Source organism: Mauremys mutica, chromosome 1 (assembly GCF_020497125.1).
Source record: "Mauremys mutica isolate MM-2020 ecotype Southern chromosome 1, ASM2049712v1, whole genome shotgun sequence".
Taxonomy (NCBI): domain Eukaryota; kingdom Metazoa; phylum Chordata; order Testudines; family Geoemydidae; genus Mauremys; species Mauremys mutica.
Window position 1 is genome coordinate 327,884,984 of NC_059072.1, and position 19,655 is coordinate 327,904,638.

The 19,655-nt window shown below is 44.5% G+C and overlaps 1 protein-coding gene across 10 annotated transcripts in view; it reads right to left on the bottom strand.

The window, feature by feature from the left end:
• Window positions 1–11,064: 11,064 nt before the first annotated feature.
• The window catches only part of ELMOD1 (ELMO domain containing 1), a 64,574-nt gene continuing 55,983 nt past the window's right edge, over window positions 11,065–19,655 (bottom strand). For all 10 annotated transcript variants that reach the window (XM_045018488.1, XM_045018496.1, XM_045018510.1 and 7 more), the window contains 2 exons: window positions 19,383–19,516; window positions 11,065–11,712 (listed from right to left, as the gene is read on the bottom strand). In XM_045018488.1, coding sequence (XP_044874423.1) covers window positions 11,540–11,712; window positions 19,383–19,516 — 307 coding nt within the window. In that variant the 3' untranslated portion in view covers window positions 11,065–11,539. The remainder of the gene's footprint in view (window positions 11,713–19,382; window positions 19,517–19,655) is intronic.

Here is a 19,655-nt window from a genome sequence, read left to right on the forward strand (position 1 = left end):
CCCCTGCTGGGCCCGGGGCCTGGGGCAAATTGCCCCTCTTGCCCCCCCCCTCTGGGCGGCCCTGACATCAGATACCAATGGCATACTATTATGTATGCAAGGTATGCATTGCATGGCCCAGGACTTTCTGTGCCTGCAGGATGAATCCATATGGCCTCTGAACATACATGGAGGATGCCATTTTGAAGAACAAAATTCTGCAAAATGGCATCCTTTGCACAGTTTGACTTTGCACACACTGCACATGTAAGGTCAGCAGGGGCGGCTCTAGGAATTTGGCCACCCCAAGCACGCCGGTCCCGTGGCTCCGGGGGACCTCTTGCAGACGTGCGTCCGGATGGTCCGCTGCTCCCGCGGCTCCGGTGGAGCATCCGCAGGCACGCCTGTGGGAGGTCCACCGGAGCCGTGGGACCAGCGGACCCTCCGCAATCATGCCTGCGGGAGGTCCACCGGGTCCGCTGGTCCCGCGGCTCCGGTGGACCTCCTGCAGGCATGACTGCGGAAGGTCCGCCGGAGCTGCCTGCCGCCCTGCCGGCAAAATGCCGCCCCAAGCGCGTGCTTGGCGCGCTGGGGTCTAGAGCCGGCCCTGAAGGTCAGGCTGCATGGAGAATGCCATTTTGCATGCAAGGGTACAGTTGCATGCCTGACTAAAAATGTCACAGCATGCCTCTGCTAGATGTCAATTTTATATAGGTGGTTACATTTTTAGTAGTATCAAATTATATTCCCCCAAGTAGAATAGGCTGCATTTCTTCACAGTGCCCTTCACACTTACTGCCAGTCTATCTTGGCTTTTTTTCCTATAACACCTGTCGTTTTAGTATCCAAGCGCAGTCACCATCTGTAGAATGATGAAATAGAGCACATGGAACAGAACATACTTAACAGAATACACAAGAACGGTAGATAATCATTATAGGCAGCCATACTACATTTAAGGTAATTATGTACAATGCTTCTGCTATATAATGGTGTTTCATCTGCATGTAATGTAGAAGAGGTAGCAGAGTAGGTGATAAAGATTTAGTCTCTGCACAATTCTGCAGTTCAGCCATGCGAGTGCTGTAGTTTTCCAACTGCACTGCCAAGTCTCAAGGTAATGCTCGGTTGTTTATGGAATCTGAAAGGAGTTCCGCATTCATACAGCACTGGAATTCCTACAGGATATCTGAATCACTGAATGGCTTTTCAAGGGGGAATCAAGTATTCATGAGATACTTAACTCTCATACTGCAGCTCAAAGACACTCATTTTCTAATCATAGGATGGGGAGGGGAACCTCTTCTGCTCTAGTGAGCAGATATTTGACATTTCTATCATTGCCTGGGGATGTAACTTTTCACCTGCCCGAGGGAACGAGAGTGCTGTGTTTTGAATGCTGCTCCTTAAACATATTCCTGAGCTCATGGAGCTGCAACTCCAGTTATGAGCTAAGTGACGATTACCTTGCCATCACCTGTATCTGCTGATACAAGGCCAGATCTGCACGTGGTGTGAACTGGTAGTGCTCCATTGCAGTCAGTGAAGATTTACACTAGCAGAGGAGTTGGCTCATGGACTGGAAGAATGAGTCCTCTCTTCAGCTGCTGAAAAGGGCTGATACCCCATTACTTAGGGCAGGAGGATGCTTGGGGAGGGGCAGCGCAGTACCAAGCCGTGTGTGACCACAAGTGCCACACAGCCTGCAGTGTCAGTGATGGAATCCACCTTCTCCCCAAGGGAACCTCTGAACTCCTAGAGCTGCCACTAGCCCTTGTGAAGTAGGCAGAGCAATAGGATGCACCAGCCCTGAGAGGAAGTAGAGAACAGAGAGACCAAGATAGTTGAGCTGCAGCAGCTCTTCTGCCCACACTGCAGCTGTGACCCACAGGTGGGGCTGATGCAGGGTGGGAGGGGAGAGCATCTGACAGCTCCTGCTAAGTAGCGGACCCATCTGCTTTAAAGCAACTGGTCGTTGTGGGAGCAACACAAGAGGGGATGCTGCCCAGACACCCTTTCATGTAGAACTCCTCTTTTCTGCTTCCTCATGAATACCCAGGTGCCCCTCCTCCAGAATGGCTCTCTTTGCAGAGGTTGGGTGTGAAAAAGACAACGCAGGAAAGCTTCACAGAGGAGGGCGAGGAAGCCTGGAAAGCCAGAATAGATATTGCTTCCTAGTTTATTCTTAAGAAATGGGGGACAATAGGAGAGAGAAAATGAGAAGGCAAGTGAGGGATAGTAACAACTGCACTAGGGGATGTGGCGGGGCACCAGCAGCTAACCAGTGCAGTGGCACACGCCAGCCAGTAGAGGCTGCTGATCACTGAGCTATGGCCTCTTGTCTACATCCCTTTCTGTTTCCTCCCTCCCCGCTATTAGCAATTCAGGTGAAGCTTGGTCTCTAGTGGACAGAGTGACTCAGTTTTGGAGTCCTGTGAGGTACGGGGCACATTTAACTTCCACTAACTTTCACTGCAATTGAGGGGGATTCAATAACCTTCAGAACTGGGCTCTAAGGCCTTGATCCAGCAAAGCATTGAAACAGGTGCCTACTTCTAAGCCAGTGAGCAATCCCATTTGCTTCAGTGTGACTACCCACGTGAGTCAAGTTAAGAACCTGTTGCGCTGAATTGGTCCCTTACTTTGTAAAGTGGAGATGCCTAGGGCCCTTGAGACAGCACTGAGTTACTGTATTTGATGTAAAGATTTATTTTGGTTGCTCTGTGTGCGTACTATTGATTCAGCTATGGTGGAACAGGAATGGAGAGGGGGTTTTTGAAGCTGCTTTCACGAGGACTAGGTAAGTAACATCATCCCTCCCTTTTCTTGCATCAGTGCATTGCAGTGATTCACAGCAACTGTCCCTATGGCTCGAGGCCCTGTGCTGCATTGTTTCACTGAATGTTTCATCAAGTTATTGAGCACTTATTAAAAACGCAGCCAGCCCATCACTCACTGGGCTCCCACGTTTCCACCTACCCATTGATTATGTCCTGACATTATTTCACTCCACACTCATGTCATCTCTTCTGTGCTCCCTTGTCTCTTCCCTTCCAGCTGCCCCTTCCCATTACATTCCCCCCTGCACTGCTCCCACCAGCTCCACCTCCTCATTTCCTTCCCATCTCTATTCTCCTGCCCTCATCCCATCTCTGCATCTTTCTTCCTCTCCTCTCCACCTTTGTGGCTGGTGACATCTACTACAACTCCAGCTCTCCATCCCTGACCTTACACCATCAGCTCCCCCACCCAACCTTCCCCCTGGCCATGTGGTCCCTCAGGAACGCCTCCTCCATCTCACAAAAGACCACAGATATCGATGACCTTTTAATCTCTTGCTCCCTTTGTTTCCTAGCAGTTGCTTAGGCCTAGATCCCTCCCTCACAGTCATGCTCTTTGCTGCTGCAATCGTCTACGTCTTCTTGCATGCAACCCACTGCAAGCAGTCAGCACACAGGGGTTGCGGCTGCTCTTCTAGCCCATTGAATAGCAGGTGCCAGAGAGTGGGGGAAGGGTAGGAGTGAAGATGGTTAATGGGTAAAGGAGGCTCATTGGCTTTGAGTTCAGAAGAGGGATTTCAACTCTTCCACCCACCATCACCATTCCTCAGGCTTTACAATTTGGAATAGATTTCAACCCTACTTATTTGGTGTGTGTACTGCCCTTTGGAGATGAAATACATTCCTCTACATGTTCACTGTTACAGCAACAATGCACTAGAGACCTGATTCAATTCAACGGCAGTCACTCCATTGCTATAAATAAGTTGGATAAGATTCGAGATGAGCTATTTCTATTTCTTCTCCACTGCTTGAAGGATTCTCCTATTATTAAAAGCTCAAAACCAGATCTCCATCCTCATCTTCCTTGACCTTTCACACCATTGAACACATTCTTCATGAAATCTTGTCCTCATGGGGCTTTTTTTATTCTTCTCTCTCCTTGGTCTCTTCCCATCTCTCTAATAGCTCCTTCAGAGGATCCTCCTCATCCCCTTCCTGCTGTCTCTGCTGGTGCCCCTCACACTTGGGAGGAGCTCCCCGTAAACACCCACCAAGCTACCTCAGTCTCCTCCTTCAAAACCCTGCTTAAACTCTCCTTTGCTGTGATGCCTACAAAAAACTTGACAAGGGTTTGGCCACTGGTGTACAGAGACCACAGCCTGTCATGATGACCAGTACTATCTCGTTGTTTCCTTGCATCCCCCAGCTGCTGTTTTATACTTAGATCATAAGATCACTGGGGGCAGGAGCTGTCTTTTTACAGCACCTAGAGCACAATGGGTTTCTGGTCCATGACACGGGACCCTACATGCTACCGTCATACTACTACTAAGAAAAACTAATTGTTAAGGGGAGTGGTCTGGTCTAAGCCAATTCCTATGTGTCTTGCTCTTGGGCTTTTTTGGCCAAATTTGTATTTGCTAATGACAGTTATACATTAAGAATATTTTCTCTAGTTGAATCATGTGATCATGTGATTGGTATTGAATGTAGCCAGCAGGAGAATGCACACGACCAGCCCTGGTATCTTTCTACAACACCTATTGTTGAAAAATATAAGGGAGGAGTTTTTCTAAGTCTTGTATCAACCTTGGACCATTGCAAAGGAAGGAAAATAATGACATTCATGTTCTTAACCCATATGTTTTAGGGTTGTTTTCTACCTCTGTTTAAATAATTCATATGATTTTTAGCTGCACTGAGTGGCTAAGACAGTCAGACTGAACATAAACATTCTGTATTGTTCTCACCATAGCCCAGAGGTTTCATTAGCACAAAATTCCAGCTTATATTTGGCCAAAATCGAATTTAAACTACAAATCTCAAGACACTTAGGCAGATGTAAACATGTGAAAACTGGGACAGTTCTGTGCAGCAGCATTAAACCATAGCTTGGGACAAGCAGCCAATAAAGAGTTTTCCAAAAGGGCCAGGAGAAGTCTTATTTCATCTGGTACAGAGCCAACTAGGGGCCAGGGGTTTGGGGGACAGCATTATCTCTCCCTGAAAAAAAGAATGATTTCTGATATAACTGCCTCCCACAGTCTGATGCACAGTACTCAGATCAGAGTGGCAGATAGATGTGGATGCAAGTTGGTATTTACTCTTCAGCTCACACCTAGAAATCCACAGCCTGCTGGGACAGCCACCTGTGGGTCAGCATGACAGCAGGGTTGTCATCCTTAGAGAGAGAGACATAAATAAAGCCAAAAGATCAAAACAAAATTACATTTTGAAGCAAGTGCACAGACAGAAACAATGTTAAGGATGCCCACCTTGGGCCAGAATGGAGAACACCTGACAGTGCCTCATAAAATTCATTGCCCATTGTATAATCAAATAAGAGGGCATGGGGGAAGGGAAAGGAGAAATCACGATTTTGGTGAGCTCTCAGGTGCAGCAAGAACAGTGATGCAAGATCTAGATTCGCCGATCCCAGATCACAGCCACCCAATTCACCACAGTTTATACACACACTCCATACTCCAAACACTGCAGCAATCTCAATTTACAATGTGCTGAAAATTCCTCACTAGCCAGTGTTTCCACTCCACCATCTCCCCTGCAAGGTGTCTTGGGGCAGATGGCACAGCATCTCCCATATACACCAATCACAGGGGCTCTTTAAATCAGCTGAATGCTCAAACCTATGGTAGAACAACATCCTGCACCTCCCTCCCTCCACCCTGGGCAACTCTCCCACGCAGCCCTGGTGCAGGAAGAATCCAAGGGACAGCATGTTCCAAGAGCTAAGGCGCCTTCTGGAGACAAGTATCTTTTATTTATGTATACACAAAAGTAGACTGGTGCCAGCGAATGAGTAAAAACTGCATTCCCTTGGAAAAGAAAAGCAATCAAAAAAATGTGAGAATAACTCCTCTGAGCTATTGGACAAAATAGTAACAACTTACTAGAACCCGAAGAAAGCTAGAACTCCAAATGAAAGGCTGATACCTAACAGCAATACCTCCCACTCACACGCACCATCTATGTATGGATATAAGAAAAACAAGGGCCTCACACTGTCTCAGCTCTGTAGTAGTCAATGTCCTGCAATGCTATAGGAGCCCTGACAACAGCTACAATTCAGAGCACCACAAAAGCCATTTAAGTCAAGGGCTTTATGTTGTGGCAGCTGAATTAATCTTGGCATGGTCAGAAAGATGGGAAATCCTCATGCTATTTCACACACTTAATTTAATGTGATGTCACTTATTTCCTATTACTCTTTCATTGTCTTCCATCAGTAGCTAGCTCCATGCTTCCATTTCTGCATCACACCACAGTAAACCTTTCAATGCCAGGGCAGTTTTCCCATAGCCACACCCAAAAAAGATTGGTGTTATGTAACACAAAGCAGTCTGTAATTATCTGCCAGTGCAGAGACAGAGAAAGCAGCCCTCTGGGCAGAGACTCCTTTCACAGCACTGGGGTGCTGCTGTAGAGCACTTGGCAACAACAGTCTCTGGGATCTCTCTCAGCATCCTCTTTACTCTAGCACTGGTGGCTGGATATAAAAATACATAGGACTTATTTAGCACTTGTGTTGAACTATGGCATCTAAGCTTGGGTAGCTTTTAAAGTGAGATCCTCAGTTCAGCCAGAAGTTACGGGTTGCACTGGATTAAATTCTATAGCCTGAGGTATACAGGAGGGCAGACCAGATGACCACAACAGTCCCTTAAAATCTTTTATTCAAATTGAAGGCACAAAAGCCATAGATGCCGAGAAAGATAGGATCTAAGACATCTGATAATAGTAAGTGAAATTAGCATTTCACAGCTAAGGCTTTTCTCTGCTCCAGGAGTATGTGAGATATTTTCAGCACAGCAAAATGGGCCCAATTCTGTCCCATGGAAGCCAGCAGCAAAAGATGAGACAAACCCTTTAGTTGCTTACATTCTCTGTTTTCTCTCCCTGCTTACGAGAAGCTAGCATCCGGTCAAATGTCTCCTGTAAAGAAGGTTAAACACAACAGACTAGAACACAATAGGGGAGTGCACAGAACAACAAACTTTCAGCCCCCAAAACGAAGCACCAAAGAGGTCAGAAAAATAAAAACATGAATTAATTTAAGTCTAATACAAACACCTCTCTGGAATGTTGGTGACAGACTGTGATGGAAGATGCTTCCTGGTTAGAAAGATGGTGGCTTTAAGATCTCAATATTTATCATTTATATTGTGGTAGCACCTAAAAGGGCACAAGTAGGTTAGGACCATTTGTGCACAGAGCTGTGCAAAACGTAAAATAAATGACCTCTTCTCAGCAAGCTCAGTGCAAAGACAGCTGCTGCACCATTTTCCGGGGATGGATGGAGAGGAGCAAGACTGAACTCGTTTTCTTGTGTGGCAGGCTCTGAAGTCAGTAGGAGAAAAAACACACATTCCCTGAGCCACCCTCTCCTAACAGCTCACAACCATCTTGATGGAGCCACTCTGTGCTGCAGATAGGACAAGAACGAGAAGACCAAGGGTGCTGCCCATCAAGACTGAGGAAAACGTGGACTACAAAAATACATAACTAAGTAAAATAAAATACACAAAACAAAAATAGTGGGGCTTCCTGGGTGGCAATGGGGATATGAAGGGTCTCCAAGGAAAAGGGAAATTACATGTTTAGCACCATTAAATCCATCTCTCTGCACATTACTCACTTTGTTATTGGACCAACTTCTGTTGGTGACAGATACCAACTTTTAAGCTTACACAGAGCTCTTCTTCAGGTCTGGGAAACTAACCCAGACCTGAAGAAGAGCTCTGAGTAAGCTCAAAAGTTTGTCTCTCTCATTGACCATGGTTGGTCCAATAAAAGACGTTATCTCACCCACCTTGTCACACTAATATTCTGGGACTGACACAGCTACAAAAACACTGCATACCACTCTCCGTAAGATAGCAGAAATATCACAAAAGCAACTGGGTTATCATTACACTGACACATACCTAGATGTTATTTTCTGAATGTAAAGGCAGCAGGCACCTGGAGAAAAGCCATACCATAGTTGTTAAGGTCACACAATTAGGGCTTGTCTTCTCTACTGGGGTACATCAACCGAAGTTACGCTACTCCAGCTATGTGAATAACGTAGCTTAGATTGACTTACCCTGGTGTGTTTACTGCACTTTGTTGATGGGAGATGCTCTCGTTGACTTCCCTTACTCTTCTCGGAGAGGTGGAGTACTGGGGTCGACCGGAGAGTGCTCCATCGATTTAACAGGTCTTCACTAGACCTGCTGCATCAATTGCAGCAGCGTCGATCTCACCGTAGTGAAGACCAGCCCTAGAAAGGAAACACTGACCTGGATTTTCTCTTGCAAATTCAGATTTAGAGGATCGAATGTTGTATCTTCTTTTAAGATCTCAGCAGGCTGCAACTATGTGCAAAATATTTCAGCCTGAATTTGATTGTTTTGCTCAATTAAATGTGTGGGAGGGGGGAGATAGAATTGTAAAACATCAAAAGTTATAATCCAGACCCTGTTTTAGATGCTTTTTCCAAGTTTGAGAAAGAAAAAAAAATCATTTAACTATAACGTTGCTGGCATTACATGCATTGTTCTCACCAATACTGTAAGTAATCTCTCTCCAAATCAGTGCTAACCAAGTACCAAAATAATTGAACAAATATCTTATTACTCCCATTTTCATGAACTGCCCAGAGGATTCAGGGGGCCTGGGGTCTTTGGCGGTGGGGGTCCTTCTGCTGCAGGTCTTTGGGGCACTTCAGCAGCAGGTCCCAGAGCGAGTGAAGTACTTGCTGCCAAAGACCCGGAGTGGAAGGAGCCCTCGCCACTGAAAGACCCGGAGCAGAAGGAGCCCTCGCCATCGAATTTCCACCCGGAGCGGAAAAAGCTCCGGGTCTTTGGCAGCAGGTCCTTCACTCGCTCCGGGTGTGCTCGGCGGCACTGAAGGACCTGCTGCCGAAGCCCTGCTGAAAACTCTTGTGGGGGCTCCTGTGGGGCCCAGGGCACATTGCCCCACTTGCCTCCGCCTCTGGGCAGCCCTGTGTGCAACAATGGGTATTCTGAGTTTCTCTAGTTTCTAAAGTCATTGGGTAAAAATTGCGGTCCTCAAAGTCAACCGGAGATTTGCCTATGAAAACAGAGCAGGATGTGGGTGTCTAGCCCTATGTGGGAGACGCGATCCACATGTGTATAATCTTTGCGAAGCACACGAATGACAACACCAAAATCTAGATAGTTTCCTAGAAAAGGCTAATCCCCTCCTTGTTTTCTAAGTGTCTGGTCCAAACTATAAGGAGCAATAGCTACTTTTACAACACAAATAGACTTTGGAACAGAACCTGTGAAAAGACTCCCACAGGATCCAATGGGCTTTGGATCAGGCCCATATTGCTTTTCACATTGGCCAGAGAGAAGTGCTGCTGAGATGGTTATGTTCCCTTTCACCCAATGACATCCCTGAAAGCACAGGATCATTCATTTTAATTTACATGTATGTACCTTAGAAATAAAATCCTATGCTGCTTCCCATTTGAGAATGACAGATAATGTATTCATATAATTCACATAGTTGGGCAATAGTCAAATTTAATCTCAATACTGTGACAAAGTTCCTCCTCTACCTTGTTGGGTCTTGCACTTATTGGTGGATTTGCTCGTCTCACAGATTCACCCTGTGGGTCGGGAAACAGCCCAGAGACCTTCCCCTCTGGAAGAAGCCACAGTCCAGGTCAATTCCTCCTCTGTTTGATCAGGAGTTGGGAGGAACCTGGGCCCACCCTCTACTCCGGGTTCCAGCCCAGGGCCCTGTGGACCGCAGCTGTCTAGAGTGCCTCCTGGAACAGTTGCGCGACAGCTTCAACTCCCTGGGCTACTTCCCCATGGCCTCCTCCCAACACCTTCTTTGTCCTCACCACCGGACCTTCCTCCTGATGTCTGATAACACTTGGACTTCTCAGTCCTCCAGCCGTATGCCTACTCACTCTCAGCTTCTTGCACACCTCTTGCTCCCAGTTCCATGCACGCACACACTTCCTCTCCTCTGGCTCCCCCTGGCCTGACTGAAGTGAGCCCTTTTATAGCATCAGAGGGGCCTTAATTAGAGTCAGGTGCTTAACAGCCTCACCTGACTCTTAGCAGGTTAATTGGAGTCAGGTGTTCTCATTAGTCTGGAGCAGCCCCATATCTGGTCACTCAGGGAACAGAAAACTGCTTATCCAGTGGCCAGTATATCTCCCTTCTACTACTCTGCTGTTCCCAACTGGCCTGGGTCTATTACAATATGCAAGTGGTAACACAAACTTCGACTAATAATAAAACTGATTGTTCAGAAGGTAAAAAAATACCCAGGGTATGAAATGCCATGGTAAACACTAGTCAATCATAGTGACAGACACCTTTTTTAAAGTGATCTGGGAAACTTGTGAGATTTTCCTCTAAACCTTCTAATCAATTATTTCTCACAGTTCCTGGGAATTGATTTGACAACACAAAGCAAATTTTTCAATTCTTCCAAAAAACTGCACCAAAAAAAGACTTTTTTTGCTCAACTGAACTTTCCAAGCAAAACATGATCAAATCATGCTGTAGTCAGACATGTGAAATATTAACCCCTTGTGCACAGGAATTTAGATGTGCTAGTGCAGTGGTTCTCAAACTTTTGTAGTGGTGACCCCTTTCACATAGCAAGCCTCTGAGTGCGGCCTCCCTTATAAATTAAAAACACTTTAAAATATATTTAACACCATTATAAAAGCAGGAGGCAAAGCGGGGTTTGGGGTAGAGGCTGACGGCTCACGACCCCCCATGTAATAACCTTGCAACCCCCTGAGGGGTCCCAACCCCCAGTTTGAGAACCCCTGCACTAGTGGGTGCTGGGTGGCTCTAACCCTATGCAACTTTTTGTAAAGATGGCACCTGAGGTGTTCAATCATGATGAATATATTTGCTCTTCACTATGAATGCAGCAGTCTTCAGCTCATTTTGTATTCAAGTAGCTGTGGAGTCTCATGGCAATTCTGCATATTTTAAATATATTGTTCCCACTGAAGTTTGTCTCAAATTTTCATTAATTTTTCATGAAGCATGAATGAATGCATGGAAAAAAAATTGGTCTTTAATGTGTTTTTCTGCATTAGATTAAAGTTACATACATTATCTTCTAGATGAAGTCCAAACATGTACTTTGCTTGAAATGTCAGTAGTTATCACAAAACATATCAATAAGTTAAAAGGCTTTCACAATACAAGATTCAGATAATTATTCCACATATACAAAACACAGCTAGAGAAATACAGTTCTTCAATGTCGAATTATGGGAAAAAAGGTCTAAAAAAATAGAAAACTCTTGATACCTGGACATCAATTTAGAACGTAACACTGCATAATGCCGCAATATGAGCACCCATTTAATGAGAAATCCCCTGGAAAGACAAGTGTAAGGGGATCTAATGTTTATGACAAAAAGAGATGAATACTGCACCAAAAGGCATGCATACAATCGCCATGGTCATTCAATATGTTAGTGATGATCTAAAGTGTGACCTAAGAGAAGAGTGAGGCAGTGTTCTCAAATCAAATCAAGTGAATAACTACATGTTGATTAAGCTTTCTGAGGCAGCAAAGTGAGGGCACAGAGCCATGTCTGGATTCTGGAGCTGTTTTAAAATTCGCTTGTGAAATTTCTCTCGCACACGGTTAAACTCCATTATGTCCAGTGGATCTTCTTCAATCCAGAATTTATGGAATTCATGCATCAAATAGCCTAATAAGAATTCAATATATAAAGAATTAGAACACAGGTGAAGTTGTTCCCTTTAGTCTACAGAATAGCAAGCACTGCAATCAGAAATCATAATGCACATTGTGGGGTAGGTGAAGCTAGTACTATTGAAGTGTGATGTATTACAGTATTTAATGAAGTTGTGTTAGTCATACTAAGAAATGAAGCACTACAGCATACAATATTAAAACAAGCCTCTAAGAGGCATCTTCAAATAATTAAAACAAAATAACTTATATAGATCTGCTAGCAATAGTAATGGAATTACTATAATTTACTTAACAGAAGAAAACGTACTAATTTTATGACACCAAGAGCCCCCATTGAGGAGGACACTTACTCATATGTTTTAAAGCTTTCCCAAATTGGGATGTTGTCTTGAATTAAGGCCTGAATTTAGAGAAGCACTTTTGAAAGATTACTCAATTGCCTAATGCAAACTTTAAACAAATTTTTTATTGCTACTTATATGAATGAAATGACCTAATTTTACCAATAACTAACTAAAATGAATCCATCAAATTACCAGATCTCTCCTCTCTTGATATGCAGTTACAGAATTGTTAACTTGTGCCTGGATAAACCAAGTGAAATACAAAATATATTTTAATATTAAACTGCAGGCTACAAGCATTAAGAGATGACATTATTAATAAGAATCAGTCTTTACCAAGCATCTTTTGTTTATATTCTAATTATTCTCATGCTCAAATATCTATGAAACAACACTTACTCTACATTATAAACAGCCTCTAGGGAAGTGTCTATTATAAAATATTTACTGAACAAGCCCTACACTTAAAAACCATTTAATTTATGAATTGCGAGTTAACATAACTTACAGTCTGAAAACAACTAGTTACTGGATCTTTGCCAGGAACATTCAGTCTTACACTTGTCTTTCTAAACATGAATAAAGGATTCCACCATATTGGGTTTGCACATAATCGTGGCTAGACAAATGCCAAGGGCAAGAAATAATTGGTGTTGGCAAACCCCCCTTGTGTAGGGAAAAGGCATGAGAAACATATACCCTATGATACCTGCCCTGATAAAGGCTTTTTTTTTTTTAAAGTCTTTTTTGTTTTTATTGTTTGCTCCCTCTGTGACCATCTGTGATTTCTGCATCACCTTCCCAGCAGTGGTCTGGAGGTAGAACATTGTCAACAAACAGCTGTGTCAAGAAATACTATGGGTTGTGTAGTCCAGCTCAGCAAAGCACTTAAGCATGTGCTTGAAGCCAACAGGCCTTACACATAACCTTATGTGCTTTCCTGAATAAGGACGGACTTAAGCATATGCCATGGGCTTTGCTCAATCAGGACTTATTCCAGGACACTTTTGTTATGTATTTTATTCCATCTTTGGTTTGATAAACATCTCACTCAGTCTATTCACTTCCAAAATGGTACTTTATTGCTAGACTTTACAAGCTACACTGTGGATTCCATGGTTAATTTATAAACTAAACCATTTTCATGTACTTGGGCAGACAGATACTCCTCCTAAAGCTGGAAGGTTTCTCTTTGAAGGAAAAACCTAGCTCAGCAAAATACCTTTAAAAATTATTATTAAAGGGAAATATATCCTGGTTGGGATTCTCAGACAGATCCAGGCGTTTCAAAAGTATTATTTATACAGCGTGAGAAATGGCTTGGTGTTCAGCATGTAGGGTCATTTTTATTCCATCAAAAGGAATTTCATATTAATTAATGATATAGAATTGAGTGCATTGCTTGTAGTATCAAGAGATTTCAGTACTGCCCTGGGAATAGTCAGTCAAATTCTGCACTCAGCTACACCCAGGCAAGCCCACCAAAGTTCAGGAGGACTGGATGGGTGTAGACGAGAACAGAATTTGGCCCAGTGTTTGAGAGGTCAAATCAGTACAGCTACTGTATTCTTTCACCTAGAAACAGTGCTTGCTGTGCATTGTAATTTTGACTTTCAGATTCAGACATGCAGCCTGCAGGCATTTACTGCGGCCTAATTGTGTTTCAATTTTTCTCAGCTGAATTCAATTAGTTGAAACCTAGGATGACTAAGGCCATGGGGGAAAAGTGTCAGTGTAGTGGGGAAGAATACAGAACTGTGTGAGTGAGTGAAAAAAACAATTAATAAGGCCTCCCACTTCCCAAACAATGAGACTGGCATTACAACAACATATGTTTGGGGTGGTCAGTCTGTCAGATATTTGATCATAAAGAAAGCAGCACTCCTTCTCCACATATATCCTGACTTTCTTCCCCCACACAATCCCACCATGCTGGGACTACTCCAGCCATCCTACATCGCCAGCAGCTCCACCACCTCCCCACCAGCATGGGAAGTCTTAGCCCTGTGGTTTTTATCCCACTGCAGAATTAAGCCAGGAGAGAGGGTGGTAAATGTAATTTCTTAGCCCTACTGGGCCTACTCCCAAACTATCTCCATGTCTCTCCAGGGAGCTCCCCTGTTTTTGTAGGCACACAGAGCAGGCAGTGAAATAAGATGGAATTGTAGGGTAGCAGTAAAGATGGGAGCAGAAAAAGCATCTGCGATGGGATCAACAAGCAGAACAGTGACACCTGGTGGTTGGATCTGAGCACTGGCACACAGAAAACAAGCATTCTACGCATCTGAAAAAGTGGGCTGTAGCCCACGAAAGCTTATGCTCAAATAAATGTGTTAGTCTCTAAGGTGCCACAAGTACTTCTGTTCTTTTTGCGGATACAGACTAACACGGCTGCTACTCTGAAAGAAAACAAGCAGTCACCTCCGGAAAGGCATTTCTAAAGTGTAAAAATTACTTAAAACTTTGTGGATTTCACGAGACTTTGAGGATGCAGCAACATTGGAGATGACAGACAATGTGAAAATAACATGAGCCTATCCAAAAGATCCACTCACTCATTCAAAAAACTAAGGCACACTGGCCAAGAAGGGATTTGCAGAAACTGATGACTGGACAGCGTCAATGAGAAAGACTCTCAGAGTCTTCTGAGAAAGGGCCTTTGAAATGTTGACGCATCTGTTTCTCTTTGTTTGGCAAACTACTCATTGTAAACTTACCTTAAACACACACATTCAACTGTAGTCTGCAGAGATTATAGCGGAATCTTTGTATGTCACAGGCCACACAGTAAAAATGTTAGCTCCCCTGAATTTATGCCAGCCAGCTCCAGTAAGCTATGACAGCCCAGAATCCATCACAAAACCACACGGGCTGATGCTTGCTGATGTATGGAGCTTGCCCACAGGGTAATGACTCGTCTTATACAGTAGCACAGTTTCGAAGAGAGTTAGTGAATATTTGAAGCGCTTTAAGATTTATTATTTACTGTATCTAACAGCCAGAAGCATGTTAGGCACTTCACAGACATAAAATAAGACAGGTCTCAGTGCCAAAGATCTTATTGTCATCTAACCAAACAACCTCAGAAAGGGGGAACAAGCAATACAGTTATCGACACTATTTCCATTCCATTTGTCTCTGATGATCCTACTTGACAAAAAAATTTAACACCTTCAACTTCCTCTTCTTACCAAATGCTTGCTTATATATTTTCCATTTTATTTTCAGCTACTTCTCATTCTAACCCGCTTCCCCCAACCCCTCCCATCTTCATCCATTAATTCACTCCCTTTCCTACCCTCACCCATCAGCAGCTACCGACTGCTGCCTACTAGTTAATTCTAGATCTCTCTCTTCATCATTCAGGCAGACCCTTCTCTAGTTACTTCCAGACCTCCTTTCCCAAATAGAGGGGAATGATCACATCCCTCGATCTGCTAACAATGCTCCTACTTATACAGCCCAAAATGCCTTTAGCCTTCTTGGCAACAAGGGCACGCTGTCGACTCATATCCAGCTTCTCGTCCACTGTAACCTCTAGGTCCTTTTCTGCAGAACTGCTGCCCAGCCATTCGGTCCCTAGTCTGTAGCAGTGCACGGGATTCTTTCTTCCTAAGTGCAGGACTCTGCACTTGTCCTTGCTGAACCTCATCATATTTCTTTTGTCCCAATCCTCTAATTTGTCTAGGTCTCTCTGTATCCTATCCCTCCCTCCAGCGTATATACCACTTCTCCAAGTTTAGTGTCATCGGCAAACTTGCTGAGGGTGCAATCCACACCATCCTCCAGATCATTAATAAAGATATTGAACAAAAACAGCCCCAGGACTGACACTTGGGGCACTCCGCTTGATACCGGCTGCCAGCTAGCCATGGAGCCATTGATCACTACCCGTTGAGCCCAACCATCTAGCCAGCTTTCTATCCACCTTATAAACCATTCATCCAGCCCATACCTCTTTAACTTCCTGGCAAGAATACTGTGGGAGACTGTATCAAAAGCTTTGCTAAAGTCAAGGAATAACACATCCACTGCTTTCCCCTCATCCACAGAGCCAGTTACCTGGTCATAGAAAGCAATTAGGTTAGTCAGGCATGACTTGCCCTTGGTGAATCCATGCTGACTGTTCCTGATCACTTTCCTCTCCTCTAAGTGCTTCAAAATGGATTCAGTGAGGACCTGCTCCATGATTTTTCCAGGGACTGAGGTGAGGCTGACTGGGCTGTAGTTCCCCGGATCCTCCTCCTTCCCTTTTTTAAAGATGGGCACTACATTAGCTTTTTTCCAGTCATCCGGGACCTCACCCAATCATCATGAGTTTTCAAAGATAATGGCCAATGGCTCTGCAATCACATCTGCCAACTCCTTTAGCACACTCAGATGCAGCACATCCAGCCCCATGAACTTGTGTTCGTCCAGCCTTTCTAAATAGTCCTGAACCACTTCTTTCTCCACAGAGGGCTGGTCACCTCCTCTCCATACTGTGCTGCCCAGAGCAGTAGTCTGGGAGCTGACCTTGTTCGTGAAGACAGAGGCAAAAAAAAGCATTTGTTAGCTTTTTCCACATCCTCTGACACTAGGTTGCCTCCCTCATTCAATAAGGGGCCCACTTTTTCCCTGAATGTCTTCTTGTTGCTAACATAACTGAAGAAACTCTTCTTGTTACTCTTAACATCACTTCCTAGCTGCAACTCCAAGTGTGATTTGGCCTTCCTGATTTCACTCCTGCATGCCTGAGCAATATTTTTATACTCCTCCCTGGTCGTTTGTCCAATCTTCCACATCTTGTAAGCTTCTTTTTTGCGTTTAAGATCAGCAAGGATTTCACTGTTAAGCCAAGCTGGTCGTCTGCCATATTTACTGTTCTTGCTACACATCGGGATGGTTTGTTCCTGCAACCTCAATAAGGATTCTTTAAAATACAGCCAGCTTTCCTCGACTCCTTTCCCCCTCATGTTATTTTCCCAGGGGATCCTGCTCATCAGTTCCCTGAGGGAGTCAAAGTCTGCTTTTCTCAAGTCCAGGGTCTGTATTCTGCTTCTCTCCTTTCTTCCTTGTGTCAGGCTTCTGAACTCGACCATCTCATGGTCACTGCCTCCCAGGTTCCCATCCACTTTTGCTTTCCTACTAATTCTTCCCTGTTTGTGAGCAGCAGGTCAAGAAGAGCTCTGCCCCTAGTTGGTTCCTCCAGCACTTGAACTAAGAAATTGTCCCCTACACTTTCCAAAAACTTCCTAGGATTGTCTGTGCACTGCTGTATTGCTCTCCCAGCAGATATTGGGGTGATTCAAGTCCTCCATGAGAACCAGGGCCTGTGATCTAGTAACTTCTGTTAGTTGCCTGAAGAAAGCCTCATCTACTTCATCCTCCTGGTCTGGTGGTCCATAGCAGATTCCCACCACGACATCACCCTTGTTGCTCACAGTTCTAAACTTAATCCAGAGACTTTCAGGTTTTTCTGCAGTTTCATACTGGAGCTCTGAGCAGTCATACTGCGCTCTTAAGACGTGCAACTCCCCCACCTTCTCTGCCCCGCCTGCCCTTCCTGAACAGTTTATATCCATCCATGACAGTACTCCAGTCATGTGAGTTATCACACCAAGTCTCTGTTATTCCAATCAATTATGATTCCTTTACTGTGCCAGGACTTCCAGTTCTCCCTGCTTGTTTCCCAGGCTTCTTGCATTGTGTATAGGCACTTAAGATAACTCGCTGATCATCCTGCGCCCTCAATATGAGGCACGAGTCCTCCCCTCTTGTGCTCTCCTGCTCGTGCTTCCTTCCAGTATCCCACTTCCCCACTTACCTCAGGGCTTTGGTCTCCTTCCCTCCTTCCACCTAGTTTAAAGCCCTCCTCACTAGGTTAGCCAGCTTGCTTGCGAAGATGCTCTTCCCTCTCTTCATTAGATGGAGCCCGTCTCTGCCTAGCAATCCCTCTTGGAACACCATCCTATAGTCAAAGGATCCAAAGCCTTCTCTCCGACACCACTTGTGTAGCCATTCGTTGACTTCCACAATTCGACAGGCTCTACCCGGGCCTTTTCCTTCCACAGGGAGGATGGACGAGACCACCACTTGTGCCTCAAACTCCTTTACCCTTCTTCCCAGAGCCATGTAGTCTGCAGTGATCCACTCAAGGTCATTCTTGGCAGTATTATTAGTGCCCAGGTGGAGAAGCAGGAAGGGGTAGCGATCCAAGCATTGGTGAGGCCTCGTCTGGAGTACTGTGTCCAGTTTTGGGCCCCACACTACAAGGAGGATGTGGAAAAATTGGAAAGAGTCCAGCAGAGGGCAACAAAAATGATTAGGGGGCTGAATTAATGACTTATGAGGAAAGGCTGAGGGAACTGGGATTGTTTAGTCTGCAGAAGAGAAGAACGGGGGGAGAGAAGAGGGGGGATTTGATAGCTGCTTTCAACTACCTGAAAGGGGGTTCCAAAGAAGATGGATCTAGACTGTTCTCAGTGGTACCAGATGACAGAACAAGGAGTAATGGTCCCAAGTTGCAGTGGGGGAGGTTTAGGTTGGATATTAGGAAAAACTTTTTCACTAGGAGGATGGTGAAGTACTGGAATGGGTTACCGAGGGAGGTGGTGGAATCTCCTTCCTTAGAGGTTTTTAAGGTCAGGCTTGACAAAGCCCTGGCTGGGATGATTTATATGGGGATTAGGTCCTACTTTGAGCAGAGGGTTGGACTAGATGACCTCCTGAGGTCCCTTTGAACCCTACGCTTCTGTGATTCCCTGTACCATCACCAGGACCTCCAAACCATTTACAGGATTTCTCATCCTGAAAAGCCCATTTTTGCAAGTTCAATTTTGAATTTTTCTTTAAAGCTAAAATTCAGATCCTAATCACCAGTGTGCTGCGGTAGTGGAAGGCTGTCTGAAGAGAACAGGATGACTATACCATGTGGGTGACATAAGAACTGGGAACATTCACTTCTGAACACTATACTTCTGAAAAAGGTCCAGCTGCCAATGTGTCAGTTCACCACTCCTGTTTACAGTGCTGAGTCCCTGCTCTGTAGTGTATCCCTATCACAGATGTTCTGCAAGTAAGCTTGGATAGATGGGAGAATTTCTTTTGTATTGCTCTGTCAAAAAATTTTTTTTTCTTTTTCCTGAACTTGTTCACCTGTCTGTTTTGCACACCATCATACACAGTATGCTCCGGGGTCCAAACATCACAAAGATAAAATAATAAAGTTAGGATGATGCCCATCCATGCTGCACCAACGTTGTTCCATGAAATTCACCAGTCCTGCGTGATTTTAAGAAAGGTGTTACTGGTAATGCAAACAAAAACAAAAACTTACAGAACGTCTGTTGGAAATGGGATAACGTTGGAGCCTCTGGAGCAACATTGTAGAAATGGGTCTTCAGCGCACCACTCACAAGCAGGTTGTATGCAAGGTCAGTTATGTTAATGCCAACAATAGCAAAAGAGTAGCTGGAAGAAAAGTAAAGAGTAGGATTTATAGGAAATGCTGGTGAAACTAAAAGGCTGGGGGAAGTAAATGTAGCACAGATTTTGTTTTTAAGAATAATGCTTGACTTTGGTTAATTTTCCTCTTATCTGACAAGTTCTT